General features: G+C 49.0%; 1 protein-coding gene across 2 annotated transcripts in view; it reads left to right on the top strand.

The window, feature by feature from the left end:
• The first annotated feature begins 236 nt into the window (after positions 1-236).
• Positions 237-13,221, top strand: part of DPYSL2 (dihydropyrimidinase like 2) — a 55,497-nt gene continuing 42,512 nt past the window's right edge. The window contains exons 1-2 of one of the 2 annotated variants that reach the window (XM_064731168.1): positions 237-281; positions 641-1,010. In XM_064731168.1, the coding sequence (XP_064587238.1) occupies positions 660-1,010 (351 nt within the window). In that variant the 5' untranslated portion in view covers positions 237-281; positions 641-659. Of the gene's footprint in view, positions 282-640; positions 1,011-10,672; positions 11,112-13,221 lie in introns of those variants that run through there. The other variant, XM_064731169.1, reaches the window with a different exon arrangement.

Genomic DNA, 13,221 nt, shown 5'->3' with positions numbered 1-13,221 from the left:
ACCATTGCTGGGCTGGGGGAGGCAGGGAACCGGCTGGTGGGAGGAAGGGAGGGAGGGAGGGAGGCAGAGCCCCTTCCTGCCCTGCCCGGGCAAGGGGAGCAGCCGGAGGGGAGGAGGTGCCCGGTGCCCATCAGCCGCCTGGAACAGCGAGATCCGCACGCCGGGGAAGGGGAGGGGGAGAGGGTGGGTGTGAAGGGGGTTGCTGCTCCAACCTGATCGAGTCCATTTGCCAGTTCACCATTCGCATCACTTCCGGAGCAGTCCTCAGTTTCTGCTGCAGAGTGAGCTTTTTTTTTTTTTTTTTTCCCCTTCTCTCTCTCTCTCTCCTTTTCCCTCCCTCCTCATCTGGATGCTGGGAACTTGAAGCCTCCTCCCTTTATTGCAGCAGGATCTGCCCCATCCTCGCTTCAACTTTGCGCTGCATCAAAGAGAGAGAGCGAGCCACAGGCTGGCTGGTGCCGATGGGGGCAGGGGACGTGCCGGGCACAGCCCTTTGCAGTTGATGTTGCCGTATCTCTAGGACCCAGATCTGTCTCTTTGCTCTCGCTTTCCTTTTCCCCCTCCCCATCTCTTCTCTCCGTGTGTGTGTGTGTGTGTGTGCAGGATCCTCCTGGTTACCGCTGTTGTTATTCCCCCTCAGCAGGGCGACCACCCCAGCCATGGCTGAGAGGAAGCAGAACGGGCGGCAGGGCGAGGAAGAAGAAGTGCCAGCCTTCTTCAAAAACCTGGGCTCGGGCAGTCCCAAGCCTCGGCAGAAATTCTGTGGCATGTTCTGCCCGGTGGAAGGCTCCCTGGAGAATAAGACCATCGACTTCGACTCGCTCTCGGTGGGCCGCGGATGTAACAAAGTCGTGGCAAAGCAGAAGGATGTTGCCCACCTGGGTCCGGATGCTCCGTCCGTCTATTCCAAGCAGAGCGGGAAGGGAGGGGAACCATCTGTTGAATTCGGGAGAAAGGTGGAGATCAGGAGTGCCACGGGGAAGGAGGCGCTGCAGAACCTGAATGACAAGGTGGGTGCATATATATATAGAGATATATTTATATATATATATATATTGTGTGGGGTGAGCTCGGGCACGCGATAGGCTGCAGAGGGGACGGATCCTCTCCACCTGCAGCCGCTGGCTTTTATGTCCCCTGCATCCGTGTGGCCGCCCGTGCCCGCCCCTGGGCAACAGCATCTCTCGCAGAGCTTCACTCCAGAGCTCGAACGCTGTCCGTGTGCTCTCTGCAGGTGTACGAGAGGGGGGCACAAGAAGAAAGAAGATCCCCCCCCTCCCACTCCCCCGCACTCACAAACACCCCTCCCTGCCCTCCCGAATGGGGAGAAACAGCGACTTTTTTCTTTCTTAGGCGATTCCCCCAGCACGGAGGTAGGGAAATGCCCCACCCAGGCAGGGAATGCAGCTCACGGAACAGAAACGCGATTGTGAGCAAAGAACATCAATGAGCCTCCACCTACCGGGATCAAATCCCTGCAGGCTTCTCCTAGGGGGGACTCTGCCCCTGCTCCCAGGGGAGCACAGGCACCGGAGCGACCCTGGGAGCTGCATTTCAATGCCAATTTTCATCAGGGCTTCTGGCTACAGTGGGAATTTTTGACTCGGGAAGATCTGGGACTTTCACAGGAATGTGGCATCCTCGTAGCAACCCAGAACTCCTCCCAGGATTTTAAGACTGCTGCAGATACTTCTCATTCTCTGGATTTGTCTGGGTGTAATAAAGCCCATCTTCTTCCAGAGGCAAAACCCACTGAACCTATAGATCGGCCTGACCATGCCCATCTGCTTTCCTCAATAGATCGATTTAAACCAGCTTTACTCAGCTGTGAGCCACGAAATACTCAGTGCACAGCTCTGACAGCGCTGGCAGAGGCTGGAAGAGCAGAAATGAATGAATGAAGTACCCACCAGCAGCCTGCTAAACTCCTGGCATAGGGCAGGAGTTTCTCTGAGTAGTTTCCCAGTGGGCATAGAGCAGCCCTTTCTTCCGGAAGCTCCTCCTAGGATGTGCCTTCTGGTTTTTAAATCTGATCTGGATTGTGTATGATGGGCAGAAGTCTGCCTGGAATTCAGAATATGGGCTAGTTCACCACTTTCTCCTGCTTTCAGAAACATGAAGTATTACTGGAGGTAATACAAAAATAGAAATTAATCAAATGTATTAGTTATAAAAGATGAACTAGAGGCTCATCCTCCCCAAATCAGCTCCTGCTGCAGTGACCTAAGGGCTCCATCCAGCCATATTTCCACATGTGAACCACTGCTGTCACAAAGAGCTTACAAAGGCAGGCACAGATTTTCAGAATTCCCACACACCAGCCCCAGTGAGGAGCAGGAGGAGGATGTGCTCCACACTGCTCCAAACCTGCTTTCCCAAGCCCAAACAAAAATTTGCCACTGCAGATGCCTGAAGTTTACTCTGATCATGCTGAAGTGTCTACTAATGGAGTAACTTTCCATGATTAATTAGTCTTGTTGGACCAATCAAGGTGCATTTCAAGAATAAAGGGCTTTTTCATCTTGGAGAGTCAAAGGTTCTGCAATTCATGACATTTTAAGAGCTAATTTTGGACAATCTGATATCCTGTATAGGCAGGATATACATTAACTCTGAAAAGATAAATTCTTTTCTGATTAAATGGTACCAGTATAATAAAAAGTTAAGTACAACATTGTGCAAAATCAGAATCCACTGAGAATATTAATAATATTTTTAAAGTGTATTTTTGGTTCTACTTTAAAGATTATTGTCTAAATGTTAACTGAGGGGATGAAATAATGGGATGGTACAAAACATTTGAGTTGTTTCTCATTAGCTTTACTTAACACTGATGCAAATGGATTGTGATGTGAGGGGTGGTGAGCACTGGGGTAAGTGAAGTGTCTTGGGATAAATGTCATACTATGAATTGGGAAATTATTGCAGGAATGTTTTAGCTTTGGTTTTCCAGATGACTGCACCCATAGCTTGAATCAATGGTTAAATCCTCAGCAAGTAAAATTGGCTTTATGTGTTTAAAACTCAGTCATCCTTTTTGTCACATATAGAAAGATCTTGTCTTAAACCCCTTTGAAATAGTTAACAAAGCAATATGGACAAGCTATTTTTATATTTTTCTCTGAGGTCTCAACTGTCAAGAGGATAAAAAAGGGGATGTAATTATTCCACATTAAATTGCAATATATTGTTTTGTGGGGCAAGATAAGGGCAATCAAATCTCTCTGTGTCTGTCTTGCCTGGGACATTCTGCAGCCATCTATCATGTGTTGCCCCTGGGCTGTGCTGCCTCATAATTCAGGGTTAAGATCATCTCTGGAGGCACCAGGAAAGCTCAGCCTCAGCTCCAGCAGCATTTGCAGCTCCATCTCTGGTGGCCAATTCAACAGGTCTGCAGCTCAGCTCAGAGCCAAGCTCTGCTGCTTCCAGCTGCCAGGCCTCAGAGAACTGGCTGTGCTTCTGTTTCCCATCTGAACTTTCTCATCTTCCCTGTTTGGGCTGTTCCTGTTTCTGGAGCTGTTGGTTCAGTGTTGGTTCTGGGCCCTGCTCAGTGCTCTGAGGCCCTGACCCCAACCCTGGGATGTGCCAAGAACATAATCTTCAGATGTGGGATTCCTTAAATGAGGCAAGAGGCCCATGGCCTGGCTCTTGGGAGCTGCTGTGCACCTGCAAGATCAATTTCTGCAGTGGGATTTATCCCCAGGACAATCCAGGCTGGAAAAGCCATCCAAGACCATCAGGTCTGACCTTGCCCAATGGCCACCCAGCCCAGAGCTCTGAGTGCCATGTCCAGGCCTGCTTTGGACACCTCCAGGGATGGGCACTGCAACCCTTCCTGGGCAGTTCCTGAGCCCCCTTTCCATGGGGAAATTCCTGCTGTGCCCACCCTGAGCTGCCCTGGCCCAGCCTGAGGCCGTTCCCTCTGCTCCTGTCCCTGTGCCCTCCTGGCAGGAGCTGGGCAGAGCCACAGGGCCCCCTGAGCCTCCTTTGCTCCAGGCTGAGCCCCTGCCCAGCTCCCTCAGCCCCTCCTGGGGCTCCAGACCCTTCCCAGCTCCTCAGGGATTCTGCAGCCCCTTCCCAGCTCCCTCAGCCTCTCCCCAGCTCTGTTGCTCTCCTTCAGCTCTGCTTTGTAGTCAGTGCTGAAGCTGGAAGGTTCCTGGTCCCAGAGCAGGGACTGCTGGAATGGCATCCCAGGGCAATATTCCCCTTTTCCTTACATGACAAGTCTTGAGAGAGGGGCATTCATCTGGGGTTTAAAAAACTTTGGCCATTGATTGCTTGAGCTAGGTCATTCCTCCTAGTTTATCTCTCAGATTTCCCATATCTGTAATTGCTATTCCTTCTGTCTTTCTGACCTATTGAAATTTTTGGAGAGAGACAGTATTTTAGGAAACATCTATGGAGAAAAGCAAGGTTTAATTGCAAGAGAGATCACAGGGCTTTAATCTGGTTTGCAGAGAGAGCCTGAGTAGCTGCTCACACCCTACAACACCAGTACAAGACCTGGGATTCCGGATCTCTCCTTCATTTGCCATCTCATTGTTACTCCAGTGGTTCAGGTGTTCCTCCTGTGCACTTTTACATTCCTTTTTTGCCTCCTGATCCTTTGGGAAGCACAGAGCACTGTGTATAAACTGCTGGTCCAAACCAACAAAGTCTATTGTAACAAATAGCAACAATGAATAAACAGACAGTAGGAAAATGTTTTTAGTTTGGAATTGATAGGAGAGGACTCACTTGCAAAACACTATCATGAAGCTTGCAACATGACTGGACTTTTTTCCTAAAACCTCAAAGCTCTCAGGATCATGGTTGTTCATTCCTGGAGAGAAATAATGAATAACAGGATGTTGTTGAGAGCTCGAATAATCACAGACTCTGGAACATTAATGGAACTGTTGTCTAAAACAAAGGAGCTGTTCCAGACAGCTGGAAATGCAGTCCTGAGTTTAATTTGTTACAATGCCTGCAATTTTTCTAGCCTTGTTTCGACAATCATTGTTTGCAAAATAATCATAAGGAAGGATGACTTGCATGTTCTTGCAATGGGTCAGGGTGGTTTGTGGAAACAGTGAGGAGCAAAAATGCCAAAATCCTCTTAACTTTTTCTCAAAGCCATCATTCTGCACAGCTGCTGTTCTATACATACAATGGGTGTCTAGTGGAGTGGTTTTCTATGCAGAATTTACTAATACCACACTTCCAGGCAGGAATGAAGAAGGAGTTTTTATACAGGGCCAGCGGATTATTTGGGCTAAAGATTTGATGAGAAAATTTAAACACTTGGAGCCAGATCTCCCTGCTCAGCTTGGAGCTGATGCAGGCTGCATCCCAAGGGATAAATTCAATTACTGGCACATGGGAGTGGCAGTTTGGTGTGCCACTCTTATGCCACCTCCCTGGGCACAATTTAACAGGCCCCATCTGGTGTTAGTAGGTGCTGAGCAGTCATTTAGGGTCTGCCTGAGATTTTCTACCTGCAGGGCTGTGTCTGACTCCCTGTATCATCCATCTGTCTTGTGGCACATCAAATCTGGGTGTTATCTCCTGGGATGTTGTTGCAAAGTTGGAAAATGATGTTGTCAACAAAGTTCAGGTAGGATGGGGGCATGTGTCCTCATGAACTCTCTTAGCTTATAAAACAACAGCATTTGGGAATAAAAACACCAAAACCCAAACCTCTTTGCACTTCTGTGTGATTATCAGTGTCCTGTCCTGTGATCCCCTCCCAAAGAGCAGGAATGACTCTCAGGGTGGGAGAATACAGGTCAAAATTCCATTTTTTCTCTGAGCCATGATCATCCTGCACCTCAGAGGAAGGCAAAGCAGGGACAGCAGTGGTTGAGAGCCTGATGCTTTGCCCTGTAGGTTTCTGGGGAAGGAGAAGAGATTATGTTAAAAAACTACAATCACTGAACACAGACATTTCTTAGTACCTGCCCATGCTTCCCATGGGCCCGGGGGTGCGAGAGGATGAAAGGGAGAGGCAGTGACAGTGAGGCCTGAATGTCCCATGCCTTTGTTCCAGAAATTCTGCATTTAGCTGTGCTGCAGGTCAGGGCAGGATGTGGCCGTGAGTGGTTTGGAGAGAATAGCACTTTTTTTCTGTGAATTGTATAACCCCTGACAGAGCAATCTCTGTCTAGAACCCCGAAGAGAGCCTGGCTCATTCCCGGTACATGATGGGGAATTGTTTAATTGCTGGGATTGTTTAAGGATAATTCACATCATGGCACTCAGGACATTTCCTCTAAGAAACACACTCCAACACTAACAGCCTTCTTAAAATGCTATTTTTGAGCCTCTTGAAGGGTTCTCTGGATTTTAAAAGAAAGAAAATCAATTGGAAGGTTAATTTTAATTTGCAGATCGAATGTACATTTTGATTGACCTGTTTGTGTGGCTAGAAAGTGAATCTTACCCTCAAAAAAAGTGATAGTCTGTATGCAAAAAAAAAAAAAAAAAATCAGGCTGTTTCTCTGAGAAGCTGTATGATTTTCAGCTCCTCATAGTAACATTTGACCCCCCATGGTCATTTCTGTGCTATGACTCTTAATTTTAATTTTCTCCTCTAAGGTAATAAAGCAAGAGATGCTCATTGTCAAGTTTAAATCCTCTCAGTAGTTTAATTTACAGTGATTAATAAAGGACAGTTCTTTCATAATCTTTTGGGAAGAACAGATATAACTCCTCCTACCACGTATCAGCCTGGATTTAATTCTCCCTACACCTCCCAGGATACAGGACATTGCTGGATCCATGGAAAACTCCTTTACAATCGTTGAGAGTTGCAGCTGATGCAACAATTGGCATTGGCAGGATCATGACAGAAAATTAGGGCCTGATGAGTGAACTCCTCAAAGCTCTTTTGGCCCAGTTCATTTAAATCCATCTCTGATTCCTCTTTTCATTAAGTTTTAAAATGGATATTTCCATTTGCAGGTTTTTTAATTTCATGGCAAAATGCCATTGTGGACACACCTTTAAGTATTCAGTAGGAGTAGAAGCAATTTGGGTGTTGCAGAAATTCTGTGGGCTTTGTTGCCATTACACTAAAATTCCACAAAGGAAGAAACTCTTTTTAATACTTCTTCTCCCAACCATCCAGTAACTTCACAGTGGGAATAAAATTCTTTTCCAAGTGCTTTATGGTAGTTCACAGAATCTCTGAGTTAAGCTTCAGAGCTGATGTAAATTGATTTCTTCTGATGCCTGTGCTGATTTATTTCAGCATAGATTTATTTTGATGACTTTAGCATAGATTATCACAAAGGCTCTCACATTCCTGTGCCATTTTCCCTCTAGACCTTGGCAGGATACAAATTTAGACATATATGTGTTCCTTTGACATGAAATAAGTTTCTGCTGCCAAGAGCCTCACAAGTGCTGCAGCAGCTGGGCAGGAAGGGCTGCTGATGATCCTGGCCAATGTTCCCCCAAATACCTGAAGCCTGAGGATGGCTCAGGGACACTCTTGTCCTTCCCTTTATTAGCATTGATTAGACAGTGCTCATTTATGTGACACCTATAATTTTACCCTGTTCAGCCCCCTGTGTGCAGAAGAGACCTGTGGAAGACAAAGTGCATCAGCATTATGCAGATATCCCACCACTTCTCAAAATATCCTAGCACTGCATAGGGCAGCAGGGCTGCATCCAGCCTGGATTTAACAAGGAAGTTCAATTCTCTTCTTTTAACAAAGGACCAACTCCTGCCTCTGATGTTTCATCAATAGTTACTTTTCTTCATTTAACTTGTGGGGGAATTTATGCAGGAACTAGAGATTTACCAGAAGAATTACTCAGAGAATCATGGAACGGTTTGGGTTGGAAAGAACCTTAAAGCTCATCCAGTTCCAACCCCTTGCCATGGGCAGGGACATCTCCCACTGGACCAGATTGCTCCAAGCTCTACCAGAACTAACCAGAAAGATGCACTTAGGTAATTCCAGGCTGTTCCCCACTTGTTTTCATCCTAACATTGTCAATTAGCTCTACTCGTCCCCTCTCCTTATGTGAGATTATACAATAGACAATTTCCACTCCTTACCTTTTTTAAGCAAGGATAAATAAGCCAGTTTGCAACTACAGTAATTTAAAAATTACTTATTTTGACGTTTTAGCTCATTGTTAAAAGCAAAGAAAATTGGGGCATATTGCTGTGCTGTAATGGAGCTAGGAGACATGCTTGGGAGCTCATTTCTAGTCCTAAATCATGGAAGTTTTAAAAATTCGGTGCTGTGTAGATGTTGCATCTTCAACAAGTGTGCTTTTCCAGCCCTTTAATCTCTGAATTTATTTCATTCTGAATTACTTAGGTTCTTGCAACAAGGTGATGAGAAAGACAAGCTAAGTGTCACCTTAAGATTGGTTATTGCTTTCTGACCCTAGTCACTGCTGGATCCAAGTTATGGAATACATGATTATGGAATGCTCAGCGTTCAGGAACTGCTGCTCTGAATTAAGCCCATGTGCAGTAGGAAGCCTTTTTAAAATAAAAAAAAGAAAAATTGCAAAAGGTATATTTGGGCAGCTGAGATGGGCTCTAGGTGTGTTGGTGATCCACTGCCCAAGGCCTGGGTGCCACCTCCCAGCCTTGGGCAGTGTGTGATCCCTCTCTGGTACTCTCCCACCTGCAAACAAAAGGCATGGAACCATTCAGATGTTAAGCTGAGGAGGAAAACCGGCATCAAAGAGAAAAAAAGAGGAACAGTTGCACTGTCTAAATTTAGAGACATGATGTAGATTCCTGGTGCCATGTTCTGAGCAAAAATATGCTAAGTTTTCAAAACTTCTTCAAGCACACATCAGAGGCTCAGGATAATTCATTCAGGGTTGTCTATTCTAATCATTAAATCAAAATAAACCCTACAGGCTGACAAATTAATCATTTTGTCACTGTAATAATGAGCCACTTTTTCATTTGTTGCTAATTGGATATTAACTGATTGACATATCATCTCCTTAAGTATTGTGGGATATCCTACTTATACCCAGGAAAAACGACTTTTTGAAAGGAAAAACAGAAGGAGCCGTTAAATCCTATATTCCTTAGAGCTTCCTGTGAAGAAACGAACATAAAAGGTCCTGATAGGAGTCTCTTTGAACAGATGATGTTTTTATAATGATTTATTGCTCTCCTAGACCAAAGGTTTCATTTCCTACTGGCTGTGCATGGTGTGTTTGGGTATGTAGAGATCACAATTTTGTGGCAGGCAGAGATGCAGTTTGTGTGACGTGAAATTCATCGTGAGTCATGGAAGAAGGTAAGTCTTTGATCGTTAATTACTAGTTATAATCTTCAAGCAGAAGTGAATTTGTGGTATTGAGTTCTCCAAAAATTGTGTTGTACCTTACCCCAGCACAGCTGATGTCAGAGGAACCTGCTTGGCCACGGATCCCACCTCCTTTTCCTGCACTGGGACAAGTGCATTGTAAACAATGAGGAGATATTTATGCCATTTAATGCATTTCTTTCCTTGAAGTACCAGCTTATGGAGTTCAGGGACTGAGAAATTTGACTCCAAGTGTGACTGAAACATGGAGCACGGAGTTGGCAGCATTGGAGTAGTAAGGAATGGCCCGAGGCACCATGGAGAGGACCCCCCCGCCCGGGTGCGTAGCTCTGAGCCCACATTTCCCTGGCACTAAGGTTTCAGGTTAGTGACCACAGGTGTCTCTGGGGGGTTGGATCCGGGCTGCGTTGTCTAGATGAGGTGTGGGAGAAGGCAGACTGGGAAAACAAAGCGTCGGGAGTGGCTTCAGATCTTCATTCTCTCCCCCGCCCCCCCTCCCCAGTTTGCTAATTGGGAGAGCCAGAAGGGTGGGGTAGGACAAAGAAGATGGAAAGCACCGAGGTCCCCACCGGGCATCCTCTGCTCCTCTCGTGCGGGGCTCGGATGGCGGCTGTCCGCAGCCCCGGGAGCGGGCATGGCTCCCGCTCCTCCCGGGACGGGCACAGCCTCGGCGGGGATGCATGGGAGTGTCCGCACACCGGGAATAGTGGGGCCGTTCCCGCTCCTCCGGGATGGGCACAGCCTCGGCGGGGATGCATGGGAGTGTCCGCACACTGGGAATAGTGGGGCCGTTCCCGCTCCTCCGGGATGGGCACAGCCTCGGCGGGGATGCATGGGAGTGTCCGCACACCGAGAATAGTGGGGCCGTTCCAGCTCCTCCCGGGGATCTCGCAACCCCTGCGGGGATTAAAACGCGGCTCCCCCGAAGGGCGCATTTCGCAGAGCCCCGTGGCTGCCCCGCCCAGCGCTGCAGCTTCGCTAAGCCGGGGCCCGCGGGAAGCGTTGCGGTGGGAGCGGGGGGCCGGGCGGGCGGTGCCTGGCGTGTCCCGATGGATTCCGGTCTGTGTATCCCGATATATCCCGATATATCCCGAGGTATCCCGATATATCCCGACGCCTTCCCGGCCCCGTCCCTGCTCCCGCGGCCCGGACCGTGGTGCAGCCCCTCCCACCACTCATTTGCATTCCGTCGCGTCCCTCGCTCTCCCATTGGGCGGAAGCCGCCGCTGATTTGCATCCCCGCGGGCACTCAGCCAATGGCGCAGCGCGCCGGGCGGACGGGGCCCGGGAGCGGCGGGGGCCGCATGCGCGGCTGCCGCCCCGGCGCTGCTCGGGGCTGGGCCGGGCTTGGCTGGGCTGGGCTGGGCCGGGCTTGGCTGGGGCTGGGCCGGGCCGGGCTCCGGGCGCAGGGAAGAAAGGGAGGCGCGCAGGGTTGGCTGCCTCTGCCGTTCCGGCCATTGCGGAGAGCACCGATCACCTCTCGCATCGCGCCCCCCACCCCCGCTCCCCTTCCCTGGGATTGCCGTGATTTGACCTCGGGGGATTTATTTTTGTTCTGGGTTTTTTTTTTGTTCTGATTGGGTTTTTTTTGTTTGTTTGTGTGGGTTTATTTTTTTTTTTTTGGTTTTTTTTTTTTTTTTTGATCTACACATTGGTGAAGGGGAGGTTGCGGAGCAGTTGCTACGCGGGAGACAATAGCGGTGTAGCAGCCGCTGCGCTTCTCTTTAAAAAACATATAACATTACTGAATAAATACATCGGGGATTGATTTCCCAAGATGTCTTATCAGGGGAAGAAAAATATTCCGCGGATCACGGTGAGTGGAGCGCAGGGGAATAGCGGCGGGGAAGGGGGAGGGGTGCGCGGGGATGGAGCCCTTTGTGTGCCGGAGCGATGCGGGGCTGGGGCAGGATAATGGGATCAGGGATAATGCGGCGCTTCCTGTGCTGCAGCGCCGGGGGGGCCGGGGTCGGCGGAGCTGAGCCCGGCCGGGGGCGGATTCAGCGGCATCGCCCGCAGCAGCGCAGCGCCGGCCCCGGACAGCACCGGGGAGCCCCGCTCGGTGCCTGGGGCTGTGCCCGTGGAGGGGTCCCAGCCTGGGGAGGGGTCCCTGCCCCGGGGCTGTGCCCGGGGGGCTCTCCCAGCCCTCGGGCTGTGTCTCGGTGCCTTCCCGGGCGTTCCATCCCCGCCCGCCCCAGCCCGGCCAAGGGCGGCCCCTGAGGGCATCAGCTCGGGACCCCAATTCCCGGCGGGCTGGCGCTGGGGATTTGCCAGGATGGGCTTTTCTTCTCCGGGAAGCTTCTGGCAAGGGGCAGGTCTCGGTGCGGTCCTGGGGGAGCGGGGAAGGAGCCGTTATATAAACCCCTCCCTCGGTCTCCTTGTTGAGGGAGCCGATTTAGGGCAGGTATTGCAGATCCACGGGTACCAACTTTGGGTTACGTAAGATATCCTCGACTAACGGGCTGCTGGAGCTGCTTATTTTTTTGGACGCGGGAGTTTTTCATCCTTGGCAGCGCTTCCGCACCTTCCCCACGGACACACCCTTCCCCGTCCTCCTTCCTCATCCTCGGGGGCAGGAAAAGGAGCTCTGGAACGGGGCTTTGACGTGTCGGGGTTGGGCAGGAGTCCCTGGATTGTACAATTGCAGTGCTTAAGGAAGGCAGGGGATATGCAAAATGGTTATTGCTAAATGGTGCATTCTTCTTTTTTAAAATTATTTTTTCTCTGGAAAAGGGGAGTCAGTTTCCATCCAAGAGCCCCATGGTAAAGAGTTTAAAAAGCTGCCTCTGTTTTAAGGGCGACAGAGGTTCCTGCTGAATCCCTGTCACGGGCCAGGAGTAGCATGACGCATTTTTCTTCTGGCTGAACGCTCTGATTTATGTTCTGTGCACCCAGTCCTCCTGCAAAGGAGTAGGAAAAATCAGATTCTGCTGCTGTTTACTGTTGTGCAAACCTGGGATTATCAGCCGAGGCTAATGCTGGAAAAAGGAGGATAATGCATATGTGGCTGCCCTGATTTCACTGCTGAATAGACACAGATTTGGTGGCAGGCCCTCGCAGGGATGTGAGCTGCATGTGCTTTTGTCTCCAAGGTGGTTGAGATGAGCAAGAGGATTCGTCCTGATCTCAGAGCCCTCTCAAGAGCCCTGCAGCAGCCCTGGTTACTGCCAGAAGCACCATTAAAATGTTCCAGGCTGCATTTTGTGGCCACTTTACATATCTGTTTTTCCCTTCTTCTTCCCTAATTGATGCCCAGTGTATGAAGACTTGAGCTGTTGGTGACTTCCATGGCCAGGCTTTCCCATTTTAAAGGCATGAGGAGCCTGCAGTGGAGGTGGGCATCAACACTGCAGTATTTCTGGAATTGGTAAACATGTAGGCCAGTTTGCTGGAAAGGCTGGTATTGAAAGACAAGTGGGTTTTTCACACCCCACATTAATTCACTCAGGCTTATTGGCATTTGCAACAGCTCCTAAATTTAAATTTTGGGGGTTTCTTTTTATTTGAAATCAGTGGCATTATCCAGGGGAACTCTCCACTGCAGCAGGAGGAGGAAGGAGAAGCAGAAAAGGAGGGATATTAAGCAGTGTTACAAAAGATGGATCTAATGGTATAAATCAGTATCTGATGCAATTCTTGGAGCCCTTTTGGTGTTAAAAGAGCCGTGTCAGTTGAGAATTGGGTGCTCCAACTCTTCAGTTTTATTATGAGGAATTTGGGAAAATGCCTGATTGTTCCTTCTTTCAACGAGTGGAGTTGGCACTTCAAAATCAGGGCCCTGAGCATCCCCGTCACTGTTTTAAATGTATTTTTCTATAAATTCTTACATATATTTTCTTTAAGTCCATGGCATCTCTGAGTTAAAAGTCCAGCTTTTGATTTCCCCAGCCTTTGGCTGTGCTAGTATTGCTTTGTTCTCTTCCAAA

This window comes from Zonotrichia leucophrys, chromosome 22 (assembly GCF_028769735.1).
Source record: "Zonotrichia leucophrys gambelii isolate GWCS_2022_RI chromosome 22, RI_Zleu_2.0, whole genome shotgun sequence".
NCBI classification, from domain to species: domain Eukaryota; kingdom Metazoa; phylum Chordata; class Aves; order Passeriformes; family Passerellidae; genus Zonotrichia; species Zonotrichia leucophrys.
The sequence above is the reverse complement of the archived record's forward strand: the minus strand, read 5'-3'. Positions and strand labels throughout refer to the sequence as shown.